Here is a 22,453-nt window from a genome sequence, read left to right as displayed (position 1 = left end):
TGGTGCTGCTCGTGGGCCAGTACAGCACGGGCAAGACTACCTTCATCCGGCACCTCATCGAGCAGGACTTCCCTGGCATGCGCATCGGGCCCGAGCCCACCACCGACTCCTTCATCGCCGTCATGCACGGCTCGGCGGAGGGTGTGGTGCCGGGCAACGCTCTCGTGGTGGACCCGCGCCGGCCCTTCCGCAAGCTCAACGCTTTCGGCAATGCCTTCCTTAACCGGTGAGCCGGCGAGCGGGGCCGTGGGACCCCTCCCGACACCCCAGCCCCACCCCCGAGAGCGAGGGACCTGCCCCACTCGGGACTAAGACCCCCCCCCCCGGGGAGTGCCCCCTCTTAGATCACCCAGTACTAAGGGAACTTTTTCTTTGGATTAGGACTCCTGGGGGAGAGAACCCTGCCCCCACTCGCCCCCTCTGACTCCCAGGATATTGCTCGCCTTCCCCCTTTTCCCACTCAGGAACACCCTCCTCCCCCCACCTTTCATTCACTGCTGAGGATCGCCCCCCTGACCCAGCCCCTTCCCCCTCCTTTGGTCATCCACCCTCTTCCAACACATTCCATAACCGTCTTCCGGCACCAGAGACCCCTCCCCAATAAGCAAAATACTTGGGAGCCTCCTCTTATGCTTCCTGACACCTCTGCCCTCCCCTTCAGCTGGTGAGAACCGTCCCCTCTGTGCCCTGGAGGCTCACATCTCAGACACCCCACCCACTGGGGCAACATCTTCGGTTGGGGAAAACCCCTTCGGCACTCCCAACCCACACCCTGAGCCCCTCTTCCCACTCAGGCTGGGCTCCTCAACTTTTGGGGACCCCCCATGCCCTCAGATCACTTTACTTTAGAGAAGACATCTCCCAGTTAGTGAGATCATCCCCTTAGGTAGGAATTTGGGGACCCTCCCCAGTCCCATGGGCCCTGAATGCCATATTAGGTGAAGGCACGGGGAAGTCCTACACACAACCCCCATCTTTAACCAACCTTAGAGCTCCCTCCCACTGAGGCCAAATCTTTGCAGCTGGTGAGAGCACGCAGAGGGACCCCCACCATTCTCCTTCAAAGGTTCCTTCCCTACTCCCTGACCACGGTCCTCAGAATGTCTCCTCCCCCATCCCTCCAGCCAGAGTTAGAAGAAGAAGGGGCCCTGAATGCCCCTATTCTTTCCTCGAGTCTTCAAACCCCTCCCCCCTTTTAATTTCCCTGCCTTCCCCTTTCTGGCAGTCTGGGACACTCCCCGGCCCACCTACCTATGAGAGGCTGTTATCAATAATCATAGCTTGCATTTATAGAGCTAATCTGCTTTATACATATTATCTTGTTTGATCCTTATAACACCTTGGGGGCAGGGGCAGGTGCTGTTATTATCCCTGCCTTACAGATGAGGAGACTGAGGCAGACAGAAGAGGCAGGCCATTTTCCAGGGTCATACCAGCTACCAAATGTCAGGGGCCAGATTGAACGTGGGTCTTCAAGGCCTCTGGCTCCTGAATGTCTGAAACCCTGGTGCCCCGATTGACCCCAGTCCTAAGTATCTGTTAAGATTTCTTTTTTGGCTTCCAGGCCTTCCTCAGTAGGGGAAGGCCCTTGTACCCTTCAGCTGTTCACATTTCTCAGGGGCAGGCCTCCCTGTCCCCTCTTAAAGGGCCCCAGCTCCCCTCCCTTCCTGCTTTTGCCCCTTCTAGGCCCTGCTTAGCACAAACATTGCCAAGGATGTGACTTCTGTGCCCAGTTTGGAAGGGGCAATTGGCCCTTTCAGACCTTTAAAAGAGACTTGCCTGATTTGGTGGAGAGGGAGGTTGGAATGTGATGGATTGGGGGGCGGGGAGGGAGGGCAGAGTAGTGCATCTAGACCAAGCCAGTCTAAGGAACTTCTTTTTCCTTCCCCAGGCAGACTTTGTAGGGCATAGAATAATGGAGGATGATGGGGGACCACCCGGAGATGGTTCCTCTCAGTCTTTGCCCCTATTGTCTGGTGCCTCTCCATAGCCATTAGGAGTTCTCCTCTTTGGTCAACAGCCTTCTGGCCTCGGGGAGCCAAAGATCTTCTTAAGAAGCTGCCCCCCCCCACCCCCAGTCTTCTGACCCTGCTCACCCCCACCCCCAGGCTTGCCTTCCTTTTCTTCTGAGACTTTGGTGTCTCCCTTAAGACTCCATTGTCCTAGGAATGGGCTGAGAGTTGTGCCTCCTCTCCTCTCTTGAGTGAGCACTTAGAATTCACTTTGGGAGACTTGGATTACTTTGGATTCATTAGGACAGGCCATTCCTCGGCATACACCCCCACCCCAGTTTTCAAATGATTAACTCTAAAGGCCCCCTTTAGCCGGAGCCCCACCTCCTGAGCCAAATGTTGTGTGTCCACAGCTTAGGCCTAAATTTAATTCTTTTCCTTTGCCAAGGCTGTCTTGTTCATATTTCATTCATTTTTTCCCTCTTGACCTCCTTTGACGGCATATTTTTTAAATGTGTCATTTAAAAAAAGGTGGAGACATTAATAACTACTTTGTCCCTTTACTGTGATTGTTTTTTCTGAGCTAACACATCTCAGCTCAGTGACTTGTTTCAGGTAGAGATTAAAGGGAAAGGAGTTGCCCACCTTTTAGCTAATACCTGATATTATCATGACACCCCCTGCCCCCCCCCATACACTCTAAAGAGAGTCTAGTTAGCTGAAAGGTTGTCTAAGCTTTTGAGCAAACATTCCAAACCTGACTCATATCTGGACCCATTTTGCAAAACCTGACAACTAGCTCCGTCCTGGCTGGGGAAGATTACTCCAGGCTGAGTCAATAGAGAGCCCAGGAAGGAAGATGACTTTTGACCTCAAGTCCCTGCCCAGTGTGATCACATTCCTTCATCAGAAATTGGTCATCTCCAAATAACAGCCCAGCTGTCCTCAAGGCCTGTGGGCTAGGCAGAACCGAGCCTCACCTGACTCACAAAGGCACAAAGTCATTAGAGTGATCCCAAGGAATGATAGGATTCCTAGCTGCGGGCCCAGAAGCCAAGCCTTGGATCTGATCGAAAAGGCTGGCTGAGTGGCCCTGTGCACCTTAACCTTTCATTCATTAGTTCTTCAGCCTTCTCTGGCTTTTGTGAGGGCAAGTTTGCAGTGAGGCAGCATTGGAACTTTGGGCTGGGAGTCAGGAGGCCCGGCACCAGGAGGCTTGTTCTTCCTTTGGCCAATGAGGGCAGTTTACTCCCATCTTGAGTCTCAGAGGCCGCCTCTGTGAAGGGAGAAGTAAGATTTGACCTCCCTCCCTTGGGGAATTTCAAGGAGACAACCAAGGGAAGTTCAGGGGGCCTGTTGGTCATAGTGGGAACTTCCCCAGGGAACCAAAGCAGTGATCTGAATGGGAGTCTTTCAGCTTAACACTTAGAGGTGGAGAAGGGTGTGAGTGGGCTGGTATTGTCCTTGATGGACTTTCTCTGCCAGTTTTAATTGAAGTCTGGTTGTTACTGCTGCCTGCTTTTTTTGACTGCCCTGTAAGTGGGCCCAAGGCTCAGTTGGTGACTGCACTAGGGCAGGGCTGCCTTGTTGAGGTTAGAATTGTTCTCTGAACAGAAGCTGTCCTGTGGGTCGGCCTTCTCTAACAGGAGGGTGCTGGAGGGGCCTCTCTCTCCCTGAAGTGTGTAACGGGCCACGTAGAAGTGGGAGGTAGACTTCCAGCCCCCTTCTGGGACCGACAGCTCTAAAGAGAACAGATGAAGCACTTAGGCAGCTTCATGATTCTGTTGTAAAAAATTCTGATTGTGTAACTGGCTGACGCCCACTGGGTAGTAAGAGATAAAGTCGGTATGGTCCCGGGGGTGGGGGTGCTGATTGAGCCAAAGGCTCCAGACCTCCCTGTTTCCTGTCAAACTTCACAAACTCTTTAGGGGAACTCATTTCTAAGTTACTCAACTTAACCCTTTGTAGCAGTTGGATTTGGAATAGAGAATAGAGAAGGAACAAAGTTCTCCACCGTGTTCTCCCCTAGTGCAGGCCTGGTATGTGCGGATTTGTGCAATAAACTGCCTGGCTGGAGAGCGGTGCCAATGAGGCAGAGGGTCTCAGGATCTTTAGTGCCAGCCCACCCTCTGGTCATGGGTGTCAGGAGATTAGAGAATTCTAGAATATTGGAGCTGGAAGGGATTCTCTGAACCCAGTAAGGACTCAGGAGGTCAAGGGGACTTGTCCAACGGGGCCACACCACTTGTCAATGGTGGCTCCAGGTTCCTGGGTCAGCATTGTTTCTGCTGCTGCTGCTGCATTGATAGCCCACGTTTCAGGACGATCCATATCCAGCACCATTACTGATAACATGGATTGAAGTGACACCTGGCTGGTTTTCCAGGAGTCTCTTACGCAGACCGCCTGGACTATGTGACAAGCCTGGCCCTCGGCCTCCAGGCCAAGGGGCAACTCCGTGCTAGCTTTGTGACCCCTGTGGCATTTCCCTCTGAGCTCATTGAAATCCCCTTTGCCTAGGCAGCCCCAGGAAGGGCAGGGACCGGCCTGGCCCTGGGGAGACAGGAAAGGTTTGGAGGGAGTCCGTGGCAGAGGGGAAAAGTTCGATTGAATGGGGAACTCCAAGGTCCACGTGTGGCCTTTCGGAATTGAACGGTGACTTATCAGCCAGTGTCGTGTTCTCTACCAAGTCAGCAAATCGAAGGTTGAACTCCAGAAGTGAGCACACTGGGCTGTGTGTTTGGCAAAGAGCTGGCTCAGCAGCTGAGAATGTGCTTCCCTGGCAGCTCTTGGGGGCTGCTTGCTTCAATTCCCTGAATTCCTGTTCAAGGCAGTTTGTGGAGTCCCACCTTCCTCCTTCCTTGTGGTGGAGGAAGTCAGAGCCGGGCCCTGGTCTGGGTTTGTGTCAGCTGTGGGGGGGGTCGTTGGTGAACTCCTTTCCTCCTTCTGCCCTCCATAGGTTCATGTGTGCCCAGTTACCAAACCCAGTCCTGGAGAGCATAAGCATCATTGACACCCCAGGAATCCTCTCAGGAGAAAAGCAGCGGATCAGCAGAGGTAAGGAGTGGCCGGATCAAGAGGGTCAGAGGAGGGGCGCTGGTCTGGGCACCCCTTTTCCCCCAAACCTCTGAAGTCTTTGTGCTGGGAGCCTAGGGAGGGAGGTGGGCTGTCATCCATCCATCTAGTGACGTTTTCTGACTGATCCACCATCTGAATCAGTCTGTTACTCTGACCAAATAAAGCCACCTGGAGGAATACAGACTGGAGTGCCTCTCGGGCAAAGGCCATTCTGGCCTCAGGATATTTGGCTGAGCCAGGATGAGGAAGATGGTGACCACTGCCTAGATTCTGGGACACCTCCATAGGTTGGGTCTCTTGGTACCTTAGCCAGGGGTGGGGAGCCCTGGGCCCTGCAGTGATTGGGCTCCTTTAGAAGCTATTCACCCACAGCGGGGGTGGTTCTAATGAGGCCACAAATAGTGCCCTGGCTCTGGTCTCAGGCTCAATTGGACTTGTAAAGAACAGATTAAATTCCAGCCTGGGAGCACCCCAGGATTCATTTCCATTCATATTTTTACTGTTAATAATTAGGGAACTTCTTTTATGAATCTTTCCAGAAACCAGGTGGAGATGTTAGCAGAACTGAGTATCAGGGCTCTTTCTTGGTGGGGTAGCCGAATGTTCTGTATTTCATGCTCGTCTTTAGCTCATTTGGCATGAATCCATTGATGAATGATGAGATCTTTGGTCTAGATTTAGGATTTAAGGTTTTTGCAAAGCACAGGTTAGACATTGCCATTTGGTCTACATACATCATTGTCCTTATCTGCAAAATGGGCAAACTGACCCCCCAGGTTCAGTGACTTGTTGGATCACCTGGGAGCCAAAGCCGGGTCATCTCACTCCTTGGCCTAGTAGTGACCTTTGTTCTCTACTCTGACCTGTATCCCTTTATGTAAGCAGAAAGGAAAAGGATCTGAGATATGGAAAAACCTTATGAATTTTTTCTTCCCTTTTAAGGGAAAGGGAGTGGAGTAAGTGATAGGACCACGACTCGAACTCAGGTCACCAAATTTCAAATCCAATATTCTCCCTGTTTAGCTTCAAACATGGATTCTTGAAAAAGATTAGTGGTTTCCTCAGCCTTGGAAGGAGGACCCATCTCCCTTGGCCTCAGATGCTTTTATGAAATCATTTGGCCAAGCCATGGGGGACGAGCATTTCTGTGCTTGACCTGGGCCTGCCCCAAGATAGTGACTCTTTGCTTCCAGAATAAAAGGAGGGTAGCTGTGCCCACCGAGAGCACCCTCATAGTCTAGGAGGGTGCCCCTTCTGGCAGGTAGGCTCTAGTTTCCATAATCCCAGCCTTCCGGAGCTTCCAGAGAGAGCGATCAGTTGGATGCTGGTTGTCGAGGCTTGCCTGCCCAGGCCTGGCTATTCAGGCTTCCTGTGTGCAGATAGAAAGGAGTGCGTCAAAGTCCAAAGATGGTGGCTATCTCTAGAGTTGTAAACTCAGTCTTAAACTCCCAGTGACCCTTGGTGGAGGTTGTAGGGCATATGGCGGGTCCCCAGATGTGTGGATCCTTCTCTTGGCTGGAGAAGGGCTAGCCTGGGGCCTGAGAAGCAGAGGAGGCCTGGCCTTTACAAGGGCCAGACTGAGTTAATGTGATGTGACAGAGGTGGCCCAAAGGTTAATTATCATCATTATCTCATTAACTCCAAGTGTCTTAGGCTGAAGGCTTTCAAAGCCAGAGGCTTGTCCATGATCTCTTCAAGGCTCTTGTTTGAAGCCGGATGGCGAAGTCTGCTCTTCTCCTACAATGCCTTTCCTTCCACGGGATCGGAGGCTGGACGAATCCTTAGGTGGAATCCAACCCCCATTTTATAGAGAAGGAAACTGGGGGAAGTGATTTGTGTAAGGTCACACAAGTGGCACTGGAAACGAGGCTCTGATTCCAAGTCATCTGCGCAGCGGCTGTGGGCGCCATCGGGCACTCGGCAGCATCCCAGGAAGCCTCAGGAGAACGGACGTTCACTTTATTCCCAGCCGTGGGGCTAAAGTTCCCGTAGTTTGTTCACGGTTCTTTGCAGTCATTGACATTCTGTGAGAGGAACTTGCCAACAGCCCTTCCCCTACTTGGGGTGGTGGAGAGCCGGCCTGGCAGTATTCGTATACATGGTATGCTGTTGAATTCAGATGCCATTTATAGGTCCTGACAGGTGCCAGCACACTGAAGACGAGGAGGCTTAAAGCAGGACTTTGTCAGGCAGCCGCACCCGCCCAGTGTGTGCCCCTTTGTGCAGCCCCAGGAAGGCAGTTCCTTCCCAACCTGGGGCCAAGAATGTGCCAAGTAAAAATGGAGGTCGGGCCTGCGCCTTGAGCACCTTGGTGGGAGATCCAGGGCACAGGTGGGCAGAAATGAATTTTCCCGTGTCCTGCCCTCCAGCAGACTGAGCTGATCATTCATTCCCTAAGAATTCCCACTGCTTCCCTCCCGCTCCCAGCTCTGAGAATGCTGTTTTCTTCCTCTCTGGCTGCATCATCTTCATGGCCTTGAAGACCTCCACGCCAGCCCCTTGAAGCCCCGGGAGGGGAGGGGAGGGAGGTGCTGGAGCAGCTGGCTCACCCTGGGGAGCGTTTGTGGTTCTCCTTAGGCCCCTGGCTGGACCGAAAAAGGACTCAAATAATTTTAAGCAAATATTAAGGACTTCCTTTAATCTTTTGTTTTGAATATGTTACTACCCAGTTAGCCATCTCTGTAGCCCAGAATCAAAAACAAAAAGCTCAACAAAACAAAGCCACATGTCGGCCGGCATACGTGATGGTGGGCTCCGTGTTCCCACATCCTCCCACGCCTGCAGAGGAAGAGATGTTCTCTCAGTCTTTCTCTGGGGCCAGACTCGGCATTCCATCGACAGCACTCAGAGCTTTGGGCCTTTCCACAAACAAGGTAGAAAATTGGGTTTAAGCACTTAGCTGTGGACTACATCGATGTTGGTGCTTCGGAGTCGGGCCAAAGGCCCCTCAGACTAACGCTGCTAGTTTGGAGGGAAGGAACAGCTCTAAGGAGTGTCTTACCAGTGGCTGTAATTAAATTATGTTAAAAAGAAAAACACCCCAAGCCATGACTGTGGATAAATGGCAGAGGAAGCTTTGTAAAAACTGTAGTGATGCTTTTTTAAACAACCCTCTAACGCATACGTATGGGAAAGCTATTTCTTACATGGCCAAAAAGGTCTGTTAAAAGCCAGATGTGAGCGTTATTCACGATGAGGAAACACTAGAAACTTTGCCCATCAGTTAAGCAGGAGTAACTGCCTTTCCCTACTGTTACCTGACAGTTCTAGAACTACTTGCGTCATCCATACGGCAAATGAAAGCATAAACAGGCTCTTTGGCACCGCCACGATGGGCTTCCCTTGGAAGATGGCAGAAGCGGCCCAGGAGCCAGGCCGAGGGAGGCTGCCCTCTGGGAGCACCTCGCAGAATACCCGGCCGGCGGAGCGAGCACACACTCCTGCTCCCCTTCCACTTGGTGACCTTGTGGTAGCACACAGGAAACCAGAACAAGATGCTCCGTCCGTCCCCAGCTCTGGGCCCGGCCGGCGCTCCTCTCCTCCCCCTGCTGACTAATCTCCCCCACGTCGGGAGTGTTTCCACTTGGTCAGGCAGCTCCTCCCTGCTCTGAAGGAAAAGCAGGTGTTTCCCTCGTGGAGATCCGTCCAGGGAGAACGTGGCGTCCAGCGGCTTCATGGTGCAGCTCTGTTCCCAGAGAACAACATCTCCGGTCTGGCCCACAGAGCTCGGCTACCTGGGGGAGGGGGTGCGTGGATGGTGGCTCTGCTAATCAGTCCACTTCCCCCCCACCCCTGGATCTGCTGCCCTCCTCGTAGCCAGTGATGTGAGCAGGAAGTACTGCTCTGTCAGATAAGGTGGAGGCTGCCCCCAGGCCAGAGCAGCCAGGATGCAATGCAAACAAAGCCTCCCTCCTTTGGAAGGTGCCTCAGAATCTTGGGGCTCCTCGAAGCTCTGGCCTCTCACTGGAAGTTACACCAGTGTTAGTTATTTGGAAAGCATGTGGCTGGTGACTCCCCGGGCCCGGGCTTCCTGGCCAGGAGCTCTGGGCAGTGTCCAGGGAACCCCGGGGGCTTCTCTTTGAGGGCTGGGTGACAGCAGAGGAGGCTTCTCTCCAGCCATGGGTCCCATTTTAAAAAAGGAAGTAGGAAAGTGTTCTGTGGTAGGAAGCCCAGGAGCTGTGGTGCACAGGCCCAGCTCCAAGGCCTTTCTGCCCTGCCGGGGCCAGCTGGGGGACCCTCCCTCTCTGGGCTCCAGTTTTCTCGTCTCTGAGGTAAAGGGATCGGACGAAATGATTCATAGGATCCTGGCAACGATAGCCTCATGTTTTCCCATCTGTGAAATGGATTTAGCACCCCCAGTGTCCAAAGGGTGGACTCTGCTGAGGACGAGAACACAGTGCCCAGAGGACAGAGAAGCCAGCTTGGGCCTGTGGGGTCTAGAAGCTTCACGGACGACAGTCTCTGCAGCAGGAGCATAGATTGAGGCCTTGATTGGGGCCGGAACCCTGTAGGAGCCCGTCAGGAAGGAGCCTGGGACCCCCTGATTCTGGTGTTCTCTAACCTGGATAAGGCCAAAGGAAGCCGGGGAGTGTGGACCCCAGGTTTAGAATTGGGGCCTGGCAAAGCTGGGCTAGCCTAATGTGAGGCTCCCCCATGGGCAGGGATCAGGACAGGCCCTCAAGCTCACATTCCCTTCTTTAAAATGGAGCAGGTGTTGCTCCTTCTTCCAGCCCCCCATTCAGGCATTTGTCCAGAATGTTAACTGTCCTTGAGTTCTTTAAATGTTCCTTCATCTCGTCTCGTCCTTCCAGGCCCTGAGACTAAAGCCTAAAGAGCATCCGGCACATTCGGGGGATTCTAAAACCAGCATATTTACCTCTTAAACCCCCCCCCTTTTCCTTGGACCTTTGAAACCAGTGGCTGGACCCCCCACTTCCCCCAAGTTTTTCCTCAGTCTCTCCAGGGCCTCAATTGGGTCCTGGTGCTGCTTAGTCCCTGTCTAGGACCATTTGGGAGCGCCGTCTCCTTGAAGAAATACTCTTAGCTTCCATCTTTTTTTTATTAATTTTTTTTAAACCCTTACTTTCTGTCTTGGAGTCAACACTGTGTATTGGCTCCAAGGCAGAAGAGTGGTAAGAGTAGGCAGTGGGGGAAGTGACTTGCCCAGGGTCACACAGCTGGGAAGTGGCTGAGGCCGGATTTGAACCCAGGACCTCCCATCTCTAGGCCTGGCTCTCCATCCACTGAGCTACCCAGCTGCCTGCCCCCCACCCCCTTACCTTCCATCTTAGAATCAACACAGGCACAAGAGAGGGCTAGGCAGTGTGGGTGAATGACTCACCCAGGATCACATAGCTGGGAAGTGTCTGAGGTCAGATTTGAACCCAGGACCTCCCATCTTTAGGCCTGACTCTATCCACTGAGCCACCCAGCTGCCCCCCAAACCCTCCTCTTGAGCTCATCTCCAGCCCATTCTTTTCCCTTCTGCCCCCAAGCCCCTTCCCCTGTCCCATTGCTTGGTCCTGACCCTTCCAGATCAGCTGCTTTTTGGTTCCTCCTTGTTTGCGTTCTCCTGGCAGTCCTCTTGGCCGGGAGGGCTCTTCGGCGGCTCCAGCAGCCTTGCTCTGTGTTCCAGGCTGTGGCTTCACCAAACCCACCTTCAGGCCAAGAGCACAGCCACGTGTGCCCACTTGGACGCGAGGCCACCTTCCCTCGAGGGTACCCCCTGGCCTCGGACATGAGCCGAACACGTATGTTCCTAGAAGGTACACACGCTGCAGAAGAGATGCCCGGGCCTGCTTGCCTTGAATGGCAGGAAACCACCTATTGTTCCACGTCCTGGCCATGTTGGGAATGGGAAAGCAGGTTTTCCCCATTTGCTGGGGAAGAGGAGGAGGGAAGGCTGGCCCTCCCTGTGGGCCCCGGCACCAGGCACCAAGGGCGGGAAGGGAGAGGAGGATCCCCGAAGGCTCCTGCCAGGGGGGCCAGATAAGAGCAGGGCCTGGGCCCCTCCCAGAAGCCCAGAGAGAGCTTTAGAAAACTTCTCCAGCTTTATTTTGAAAGAGGGCCGCAAGCCTTCACCACGTCGTGCTCCCCAAACCAGGTGCTTCTTGACTTCGTTGTCTAAACGTGGCCGCTAGCTTAGTGGTTCTTCCCCTCAGACAGGAGTGCTTGAGCCCCTCCGGTCACTGGCTCTGGGGGAGGATCCGATGTGACCCACGTCTCGTCCTCCCTAAATGGCTGTGAAGAGAAACAATTTTCAGTCTAACCGAGCAAACCACAACTTCCTATTGGGGCGGATGAATTCTTTCATCCAAGTGGCTCCGTTGTTGGGCTGGCACCGACCGCTTCCTGCTCCCAAGCCCGACCCGCAGGTCCCTGTGCCATGCGCCCTGGGTAGTGCTGCTGTCTTTCCTGGGGAGGATGGGCACGGGTTGTGTGAAACCGAGCCTTACCTGAGAGGCCTGCGGGCCCCCCAAAGTGGAGGCAGGACCCCGTGGCTTTTTGCACTAGCCAGGTACTATGTTGGGCACAGCTCAGGAGCCCCTTGGGGATGGGTCACTCTAAAAATGGGTTTGGAGTTCCCCTCCCGAAGGAATTGGGGAGCTGCTAGTTGGATGAAAAGATCAGAGGGATGGGGGGGGCGGTTCTGAGGCGCTGCCCATCTCCACAGGCTCCTTCTGAGGTACTTCTAAGTCCATCCATGCTGACACTTCCATTTCTGAGGCTTTGCCCTGGCTGTCCTCCTTCCTCACCGTCCATCTTTTCCTTCAGGCTGCTTCTCTGAGGCCCGTCTGCTAGAGACCTTTACGGACCCCAGTGCCGGCCCTCCTGTCCAAACCGTTGGTTTGTCTCTTTATGGTCGTATATTCCTGTAGAGGTTGTCGTCTCGCCGCTTAGGAGTCTGCTTTGGCACAGTGTCACAGCTAAGCTGAAATGTTGGGGCGTCCAGGCCTCGGGCTGCACCGGCCCCCCAGAGCTCCCCTCCCTTTCCTGTGCAGGAAGGCAAATGCTCCTGCCCTGACCAGGACAAGCCTGCTGTCACACCACGGTGGGAGGCCCAGAAGGATCCTCGAGGCTTTTTCCTCCTCCCCCACCTGGGGCAGAGCACAGGGAGGCAGGGTTTGGGATTGTCCAATCTCTGGTCTGGGCTGATGTCCGGGGCCCGCAGCCGCCCAAGAGCAGCCCCCCAGGAGCCCTTTGCTCTCAGTAACTCTGTGGCTTGGCTCAGTGGCTTTCCCTGCTGACCACTCTTGTGCCTCTTCCAACCCCTGAGCTGAGTGAGGAGCCTGCAGGTCTGTGGCAAAGATGGCCTCCGGGGGAAGGAGCCAAGCGCCTTTGGCCCAGCTCCAGGCTCTCGGGGTGCCCAGGCATTGGACTTTCCAATGAGAAGCCTCTCCTCAGCTTGCCTTTATCTAGTTTCCAGAGGATTCTTGGCCCCTCGAGGTAGACTTAGCCAGGAGGTTCGGGGGCTGCCCGAGGCCAGAGGCAGGGCTTGACCTCAGCTCGCTGCTGGGACTGGCTCGGCTCTTGGTCTGCCTCTAGTCTGGCCGAAGGGCTCAGTTTGTATTGCGACCCAGGCCGAAGGGGACAAAGGGGCGGTTTCTGAGGCTGGACATGCCGTTCGGGGGCTCCTCCGGACCAAAGCCTTCGTAGCAGACTGGCTAAGCAGAGGCCTGGCCAGCCCTTTCCCTGATGCCTGTTAACATGCCCTCCCTCTGCCCCATCCCCGCCTCCAGCTCCTTGGAGGAAGGTCATTCTCACCTTGGCAGTCATTGCGTGGGGCTGCTGAGGTGAAGGAAATTGTCCCTGTGCTCGGGAGTAAAAGAGAAATCCGGGAAGCCTAAATACAAGGGAGGGGCTGCAGCTCTGTCTCGAAGGAGGAGACGGGTCCTTTGGGCAGAGACAGAGGGGAGCGGCAGAGAGGCCCTTCCACTGGCACCCCCGGCCCACCTTGGAGCTGCCTTGTGATGTGGGGGTGCCGCCAACATTCTGACCCAGGTGGGAGCAGCTCCCTCGGAGCCACTAGCCTTGGCAGAGACGCTGCAGTAGGACGGAGCCGGGCAGAGGCCTCTCGTTCCACGCAGCACTGTGGGGCCTCGGGCTTTCTGTAAACACGGAACACGGCGTGCCCGTTCCTGGCTTTCCCACCGAGGCAGGGCTTAGAGCTCTGCCTCTCGGTCTCAGTTCTGTCCAGTCCTATGGGCTGCTTCTGGGGTCTGTTAGCTGAGGTCTGTGCGATGGAATATTGGGTCGTTCCTTACTAATGACAGGAGAAATGGAAACCCAGAGCTGTGGGGGCAAACCCGAGGAGGACGAGGCCAGCGGGTGCAGGGACAGAGCTCAGTGTGAGGAGAGGCTGGGAGGAGATGGAGAAAGAAAAGCCTGGGTAGCCCCCGGCCCAAGGAGGGGCTCATTTCCTGGAAGCCCTTGCTGGATGGAGTGAAGACGGGCGCGTGATTTGTCCAGACCTCTTGGTGGGTCTCTGCCCCCCTCTTAGCCCGCAGTCTGCCTTCTGAGTGAATGGACTTGAGTGTTTTTGGCTGAGGAAAGGGACTCCCTGCAACCAGTCAAGGGTTAGCTTGGCTTTGTCTGCCTTAAGCCTGGCTTTGCCCGAGGCTGGCAGGTGCTGACATCAGGCTCCCTTTGGGGCCTTTCCTGTTTGGGCAGGATCTTGAGAAACACAAGCTGTCTTTGTGCCTCAGTGAAGCAGCAGGAAGGCTGCAGTGGAGGGAAGGAACACGCTCCCTCTTCCATTAAAAAATCTAAGTCTGTTCACTTAGCTTTCTTGTTGGATTATTGGTCTTTTTCCCCCAATATTAGCTGAAATAGTTATTTTTTTTTAAACCTTTAATTTCTGTGTATTGTCTCCAAGGCGGAAGAGTGGTCAGGGTGGGCAATGGGGGTCAAGTGACTTGCCCAGGGTCACACAGCTGGGAAGTGGCTGAGGCCGGATTTGAACCCAGGACCTCCTGTCTCTAGGCCTGACTCTCCATCCACTGAGCTACCCAGCTGCCCCTAGAAATAGTCATTTTTTAAAAGAGAAGCGTGCCAGAATGCCAAAGCACCAAGATCGCTTGTTATGAAAGGGGTGGACACATGTTTAGAAGCGCTTCCAGTGTCCCCACCTGTTTCTCTGGTAACTGGCTGTTTATCTTCTCTCTTGTAGGAGAGAATCTGTACGTTGGGCAGAGAGTAAATTAGCTGCCTCGTTGTTCTTTGGCATCTAGAAGGCACTTGGTGGCATTCGTGAGGAGTTTGAAGGCCAAGCTAGATAATGTTGAGACTCACCTCTGAGGGTCTGCGGGAGGGAAGCAGGGCAGGCTCTTTGTCCAATCACCTAGGGACGTTGGCAGAGTAAGTCCTGAGTTCAAGTTCAGAATTCTCAGTTATCTTTCTGTTCTGTGGCCGATGTGTTACTGGGGGAAGTGGTGGGCTTGAAGCCAAATGATGCACATTGGCCTTTGTGAGAAGCCCTGGCCGAGCTTGGTGCTCTGGAGGTCACTCGAGGGCCAGCCAGCCTCTTGAGGAAGGGAGCCCGGGGCGTGAATGGGAGACGGTGAGCCTTCGTGGGACCCATCCCCCATGAACAACAACTTGGGGTGTGGTGCAGGTCGGCTACATCTTGGGGTTTCTTTGGCTTCCGTGTGGACGTACCGCCCAGTTTGCCTGTGTGACTTCATTCCTTGCTCTGGCTGCCCCGGAGCAAGACTCGGGGTGGAAGGCAGCTGGACAATCCATCACCTGGAGTCGACTGGTTGGAGGTCCAAGGCCTGGGTGGCATCATGGGCCAGAGGGCCTCTCCAGCTCCAGCTCTGGCCTAGTCCTCTCTTTTTTGTAAATTAAATTAAATTAAATTTTTTAAATTATTTTTAAAAAATTTTTATTTTGAATATTTTCCCCCAGTTCCATGTTTCATGTTCTTTCCCTCTCCCCGAGCCCCCCTAACCCCCCTTAGCCGACCCACAATTCCACTGTGTTTTACATGCATCATTGATCAAGGCCTAATTCCATATTATTGATAGTTGGACTAGAGTTATCATATAGTGTCTACCTCCCCAGTGATATCCCCATCAGCCCGTGTGTTCAAGCAGTTGTTTTTCTTCTGTGTTTCTCCTCCCACAGTTCTTCCTCTGAGTGTGGCTGGTTTTCTTTCTCAGAAGTCCCTCAGCCTCGCTCTGGATCCTTGCATGGCTGCTAGTAGAGACGTCCGCTATGTTCGATTGTACCACAGTGTGTCCATCTCTGTGTCTAGTCTCTCTTTTTACAGAACAGGGACCCGGCCCTGGAGCAGGGAAGTGATTGACTGCCCAGGAACCCCCAAGCAGTGGATTTCTTTTGTACATAAGTTGTTGGTTGGTTGGTGCCGCTTTCTTCCATCGCCAGGATTTCTCAGTATTCCTTCCCAGAGAGCCGGCCTGTATGAACACAGGAAAAGGGGGAAATGGACAGAACTGATTAGTATATTGGGAAAGTCTGGAAATCGTGCCGTGTCTGCCCTGCTGGGGTTGCGGGGCTCCTTTGGAACTGGGTGTGTTTCGGTTTTTTCCTTCTTTTTACGTTGCAAGCACTGCATGGATTGTTTCTTGTCTCCGCCTTAGCTGAGATCTGGTGTATCTCCTGGGCCGTTTCTCCCAGCAGTCGTGTTCCATTGCCTTCATGTGCCAGTGGAGGAGCCTCTTCTTTGTTTCTGAATTTTTGCTGTCACAGAGTCTTAGTGTAGGCAGGAACTTCCTTCTCAGCGATGGCCTTCTCGAGGTCGAAGGCGAGTGGTGGAACCCCAGAGGGGCCAGAGGGTGTGGACATGCCAAATTACTTCCTGAAATGTTCAGCCCCCCGCAGCGATGTCCCTTCACTCTCTGCAGTGTTGACCCTTCCTGCCTGTTTGCCGGGTGCAGCAGCAGCCTGTCAGCCCAGGCCACGTGACTAGAGCCCCCTCGCTCGCTTTCTTTGCCCCGGATTCAACTGCTCTCCCCATTCCCTCCTCCAGGCTATGACTTCGCGGCCGTTCTGGAGTGGTTTGCCGAGCGAGTGGACCGCATCATCCTTCTCTTTGATGCCCACAAGCTGGATATCTCGGATGAGTTCTCTGAGGTGATCAAGGCCCTGAAGAACCACGAGGATAAGATCCGGGTGGTGCTGAACAAGGCAGACCAGATCGAGACGCAGCAGCTGATGCGGGTCTACGGGGCCCTCATGTGGTCCCTGGGCAAGATCATCAACACCCCCGAGGTGGTGAGGGTGTACATCGGGTCCTTCTGGTCCCACCCCCTGCTCATCCCAGACAACCGGAAGCTGTTTGAGGCCGAGGAGCAGGACCTCTTTAAGGATATTCAGTCGCTGCCCCGAAATGCTGCCCTCAGGAAGCTCAATGACCTGATCAAGCGTGCCCGGCTGGCCAAGGTAGGCGCGGGCGGGCCACGGGTGTAAGTGTGGAAACGAATGGTTTGGCTAAATACATGAAAATTGTAAATCTTATTTACAAAAGAGGAAAGCGGAGGAGTACAAAAGGGTAGAGAAGACATTAACCCGTCTAACTAAATAGTGTTCCAGGGCTTGGCTCAGCCAGGACTTGTTAACCTTCAACGGGAATTAAACTCTCCAGAAGGCAGGAAGGGAAAGGCAGCTAGCGTTAAGCAGTGTTAGCTCCAGCTAGGCAGAGAGAATAGAGGATTCCCTTTTACACAGCGAGGGTGTGTCGCTCATAACGGTAGCACCTTCTCCGGGCGCCATGACAAGTCTTGGCTTTTCAATAAGCATGGACTGGGCCTGGGCTGCTGTAATCAGAAGCACAGGCCGAAACATTGACTGCAAGAGGGGACACTTGTAATGAAAGCAGGGCCTTGGCTTCAGTAGTCCTTGGGAAGTGGGTGACAGCTGGGTAGCTCAGTGGATGGAGAGCCAGGGCTGGAGATAGGAGGTCCTGGGTTCAAATTTGGCCTCAGACTCTTCCTAGCTGGGGGACCCTGGGCAAGTCACTTGACCCCCTTGCCTAGCCTTCACCACTCTTTTGCCTTGGAATCAATACACAGTATTGATTCTAAGATGGAAAGTAAGGGTTTAAAATAAAACAAACAAAAAAACGACTTTAGACTATTTTAGTTCCAGGGGTGAAGCACTTATGACTATGTGACTTGCCCAGGGCAAGTGTCTTAGACTATATTTGAACCCCAGACTGCCCATGTCTAAGCCTGGCTCTCTGTGTAGATGGCCGCCTAGCTGCCCCTCCTTTATTCATTTAAAAGCTGCTCCAGGTGCCTTGAGGGACATACTTCGCCTGAGGGAAGAAGTGGTCTTCCTTGGCCCTGGGCCTGTGGTAACTTGGATCCCCTGCTTCTGGTCAGCTGAAGCCCCCTCAGTGCCCGGGGCTGGCCCTGGGAGAGGAGGCTACAACCCCAGCCACAGGGCCTGAGGGTGCTGACTGCCTGACTGTGCTTTAGGTCCATGCCTACATCATCAGCTCCCTCAAGAAGGAGATGCCCAACATGTTTGGGAAAGAGAGCAAGAAGAAGGAGCTGGTTAACAACCTGGGAGAAATCTATCAGAAGATCGAGCGGGAGCACCAGATCTCTCCCGGCGACTTCCCGAATCTCCGGAAGATGCAGGTAGGTTTGCCCGCTGCGGAGGGGAAGTCGGGAGCCGGCAGGGTCCTGGGGAGGTATAAGAGCACCTCCCTGGGCTCTCTGCCTCACTGGGTCTCTGGAGGGAACGAAGGGGACCTTTGGTGCCTGCCAGGGCAGCCTGGTCAGAGCCGCTCACAAGAGGGGGCTCAGAGGTCCCCAGTCATCCGGCCTATGTGGCACCTCCCCAGGTTCACCGTCACCATGTGGCCCTTCTGTTGGCTCCATCCAAGGGAGAGGGGTGATGTGCCCGTGACTAGTCCCATGATGGGGGCCAGTAACTCAGCCCAGGAGATGACCCGCTGAACCTCGACCTTGTTAAAATGCCCGTTAGGTTGTGAAATGCTCAGAATTGGGCCCAGAGCCATGGCGAGTCCCTTCCACGCCTCCTCCTTGCTCTTCCCACAGGAATTGCTGCAGACTCAGGACTTCAGCAAATTCCAGGCCTTGAAGCCCAAGCTCCTGGACACCGTGGACGACATGCTGTCCAAAGACATCGCTCGCTTAATGGTGATGGTGCGCCAGGAGGAGTCGCTCATGCCCTCGCAGGCGGTGAAGGGCGGAGCCTTTGATGGCACCATGAACGGGCCCTTCGGCCACGGCTACGGAGAAGGGGCCGGAGAGGGCATCGATGACGTGGAGTGGGTGGTGGGCAAGGACAAGCCCACCTACGACGAGATCTTCTATACCTTGTCTCCCGTCAACGGCAAGATCACCGGGGCCAACGCCAAGAAGGAGATGGTGAAGTCCAAGCTCCCCAACACGGTCCTGGGGAAAATCTGGAAACTGGCTGACGTGGACAAAGATGGGCTGTTGGATGACGAGGAGTTCGCCCTGGCCAACCACTTGATCAAAGTCAAATTGGAAGGGCACGAGCTCCCCGCTGACCTGCCCCCACACCTGGTCCCTCCCTCCAAACGGAGGCACGAGTGACGCTCGATTCTTCCCTCGCCAGGAGGGCTGCTGCCCCCCTCTTGCCCCTCTGCTTCCCAGGGGGAGCAGAAGCTGGGGGGGTCCCATTCTCAGTGCTCCCTTGCCGTGTCTGTTCCATAAAGACCTAACTAACAGATGGGTTTTTGCAGCTCTCGAAAAGGAAAGCCACCACTTAAAAAACAAAAAGAAAAGAAAAACTTATTCCAAGCCTGGTGGGGAGACAGGGGTAGCGCTTGTCAATGTTGGAATTTTGTGCACAAGAACTATGGATATTTTTAATACATGAAGGCAGTATTCTTTCTTGCTCCCTCCCCGCCCCGTCCGTGGCCCCCTCCCGCCCCCACGTAGCCCAACAGAAGAGACCCCGCCAGGTTCCTTCCCCCTGGCTAGCCAGCTACACGGTATTCCCAAAGAGTCCGCGGAAGGAGCTTCCTTCTGCCCCCGCCTGGCCGCACGCCACAAGCCCTCGACCCCCTCCTGGGGCCGTTGGTCGCTCTGAGTCCTCTAGGCCAGACCCCAGCGTGGAGGGGCCCGGCCTCCCCCTCCTCTGTCCTTGACTCCTCGTGGTACTCGTGCCTTCGCCCGCCCCTTGGCCCCACTCGGGCACTGTTGACTCTCCTTCCCCAGAGCCTCGCCCGTGTCACACCAGCTTCCATCTCCCCGGGAAGTCCCCGAAGCCCCACGGGGTCACGTCTTCCGGGGAGAACCAGCGCCGTTCGGTTGCTTTGGTTTCCTCTTCGGCTCCGGGTCTGGCAGTTTCCGGCTGTTCTCGACGCCTTTCCCCAAGCGGCCCGATCCAGGAGTCACTGATGTCCCTGTTCTTCCGTTTCAGACCCTCTGAGTCAAGACGGCGCCCCCCGCGCCCCCAGGGTCGCAAGCTCTGCTCTTGGGGGTTTCCCAGAAGACCCATCAGCAGTGAGCGCTCGGCGGCCCCAGGGGGCTTCCGAACGAGGAGACGAGGCCCGTCTCTGGGCCGCCATGAGGAAGCCATCGATCGGCCCATGATCTGGTGTCGGGCAGGACCCGTGAGGCCCCCGGAGGGAGGAGCCGTGCCCTGCCGAGCCCCCAGAAAATGGCGGCAGCGTTTTGGTTCCGAGGGGCTAAATGTGGGGGGCGCCACTGTGGGGGGGCGCGTCGGGGGGCGCAGCTCTTATTCTGAGGCTCTTATTTATATTCATGTGCAAAACGAACCTGAAAAGTCTCAAGATGTTTTTTCTTGCATTAAAAAAGGAGAAATGGTGCCTAAGCTGTTTGGCGGTGATTCTTTGGAGCTCTCTGTGGACACGGGCTTCTCCCACGGAGTCTTTTCTGGGCCCCCCGCAGACGGGCTGGCCCAGGGGCCGGGGCCATCCCAGCTCCCCCGATGGCCCGGGCCGGGGGGCAGGTGGAGGGGGAGGACCACGACAGACAGCCTGGCGCGAGTGAGGGCCGCGAGGCTTGGAGATGTCTCGCCGGTGACGGCTCCCCATTACAGGGCCCACGAGAAGACGGGGTGGGGGGGGGACGGCTCGGGGTCCCGGCCCCAAAGCCCATCTGGGCGGGGACGGCGAAACGTTCAGACCCGCTTTGTTCTGTTTTATGCCCTTCCCTCACGTCCGGGCACCCGTGCTGTGCGCTGGCTCCAAGATGTGGGCAATAACGCTAGGAAGGGTCCGAGATCCCATTTGAACCCAGGACTTACCCTCTTTGAACCTGGCTCCCAAGCCGCCCCCTAGACCCATTTCACAGATGAGGCGAAGTGATTTGGGTCAGACAGAAGGAAGATCGGAGCCGAGTCACGGTCCAGATCTTTCGGTAGAGACTTCGGGCAAATGCAGGCAAGGCTAGGTTTGACTTGAGTGGGAAGAGGAGGTTGGTGAGGACGTGGGTCTCGGTCTGGAGGAGGGAGGAAAGGAGCATGTGGGTGCACCCAGCTTGGGGCCGAGCCGTGTGACCCTGGGCAAGTCCCTGCACTCCCCTGCCTAGACCGATGCACAGCATTGACTCTTGGGCAGAAGCTGAGGGTTCAAGCGAAAGCTAGGCCAGGCCTGAAGCCGCCCTCTGCCTCCAAACCCCGGACTCCCTCCAGGTCGCTGAAGCCAGCTGGGGTGCAGGAAGGCCAACGGCTTGTGTTTGTCCCCACAGGCCTGCTCCTGGGGCCCTTCCCCCAGAGGCGGCAGGAGGAGGGAGGGAGGGAGGGAGGGAGCTCCCCAGGCTGAAGGGACGGCGAGGCCCCTCTGTCTGAGCCTCGAGTTGGACAACGGCTGCCTGAGCTCTGGGGCGCAGGGCAGGGGCAGCGGGGCAGGGGCAGCAGGCAGGGGCAGCGGGGCAGGGGCAGCCGGGCAGGGGCAGCCAGGCCTGGGCTCGGGCTCTTTGGGTCTCCTCTGCGGGCAGCTCTCCGGATTCTGGAACCCGGCGTGCTCCACCCAGAGAAAGGGCACCCGAGGCCGCCCTCGATGCCCGCCGCAGGGAAAGCCCCTTGGAAGAGCCGCCCCTTCCCAAGCACAGGGTTAGGACCCTCGACAGAAGTCGCCGGCTCGCCGTGCGGGAGAGCCTGGTAAAGTAGCCTCCGTTTCCTCCTGGCAGAAAGACCAAACAGACGCTGGATCAGCCAACCGGCCTCTTCCGTAACTCATTCGTTACTTCGGTTCCGTGTAGAAACCATTTTTGCGGTTGTTTTGTGACCTTTGAGATTCCTTTTTCTCCCTCCGGTGCCAGCGTGCCTGTCGCCAGCTTTTAGGTTCAGTTTCCAATGAAGAAAATCCTCTCCTCTTCCTCCCTCTGCGCCATTCGAAAAAGGAGCGCCCAAAGGACTGCACAGGCGACACCCGAGAATACACGGGGAAGTCGAGCAGCGCACATTCCGGCAGGACTGGCGGCCCCCAGCCGTGTGGGGCTCGTCTCTGCCCACCCTGCCACGGCTCGCCTCGCCTGCGCCGGCGGCTTCCCGGCTCCTCAGAAGAGAGTCACGATGGGGGGACCCGCGGGGCGGGGGGAGAGCCCGCGCCTCACTTGGAGGAATCTGCAGCCAGGAAAAGCTGGCCCACTCCAAGAGGGAGAGCAAAGGGAGAGTGCTGCTGGCGTGGGGCACCGCTCGGGCCAACGTGTGGAGGTGGGAGATGGCCGTGTTTAGGGAAGGCCAGGCCCCTTGGGCCAGAGTCAAGAGCATTTAAAGGGAAGCGATGCCCATTCAATTTGGGAAGGAAGATGGTGGCTGGGCTGGGAAGGGCTGGAACTGTAAAGAGAAACTCCTCTCCTGCCTTCTTGGGGCTTAGGAGGCGTGCGGGAGCTTCTTGGGTAGAATGAGACAGAGCCGGACCCTTTAGGAATACCAGATCGGCAGTTGTGGGGAGATGGACCCCGGGAGGGGTGGGAGACCAGCTACACTGTAGAAATAATTCTGGTGAAAAGAGATTTGGGGGGAGGAGGAGGGAGCTGGGGAGCAGCTGGGTGGCTCAATAGAGACAGAAGGTCCTGGGCTCAGATCTGACTTCAGACTCTTCCTAGCTGGGTGACCCTGGACAAGTCACCTAACCCCTATTGCCTAGGCCTTACTGCTCTTCTCCTTGGAACCACTACAGCACATTGATTCTAAGATGGAAGAGAAAGGGTTAAAAAAAAAAGGAAGGGAGAGATGAGAAAAAGGGGAGCTTTTCCTAAGAGGCTGATTGTAAGAAGGAGAGGTATAGGATAGTAACTGGAGGGGATGCTGGCATTAAATAAAGGTTTGTTTTTTTTTCTCCAGATTACATGTCAATTAATTACATTATAACTTTTAATATTCATTTTCTGACATTTTGCAATCCATGTTCTCTTCCCCAGACATATATGATATAGGTTGTACATACATTATCATATAATACATATTTCCATGTTCGTCATGTGAAGTAA

The 22,453-nt window shown here is 55.2% G+C and overlaps 1 protein-coding gene across 2 annotated transcripts in view; it reads left to right on the top strand.

The window, feature by feature from the left end:
* The window catches only part of EHD1 (EH domain containing 1), a 26,698-nt gene extending 6,869 nt beyond the window's left edge, over positions 1-19,829 (top strand). Inside the window, exons 2-6 of one of the 2 annotated variants that reach the window (XM_044680485.1) lie at positions 3-226; positions 4,912-5,009; positions 16,021-16,433; positions 17,471-17,635; positions 18,059-19,829. In XM_044680485.1, the coding sequence (XP_044536420.1) occupies positions 3-226; positions 4,912-5,009; positions 16,021-16,433; positions 17,471-17,635; positions 18,059-18,583 (1,425 nt within the window). In that variant the 3' untranslated portion in view covers positions 18,584-19,829. The remainder of the gene's footprint in view (positions 1-2; positions 227-4,911; positions 5,010-16,020; positions 16,434-17,470; positions 17,636-18,058) is intronic. The other variant, XM_044680484.1, reaches the window with a different exon arrangement.
* The last annotated feature ends 2,624 nt before the right edge of the window (positions 19,830-22,453 follow it).

This window comes from Gracilinanus agilis, chromosome 6, assembly GCF_016433145.1.
Source record: "Gracilinanus agilis isolate LMUSP501 chromosome 6, AgileGrace, whole genome shotgun sequence".
Taxonomy (NCBI): Eukaryota; Metazoa; Chordata; class Mammalia; order Didelphimorphia; family Didelphidae; genus Gracilinanus; species Gracilinanus agilis.
This window is presented reverse-complemented; position numbering and strand designations above follow the sequence as displayed.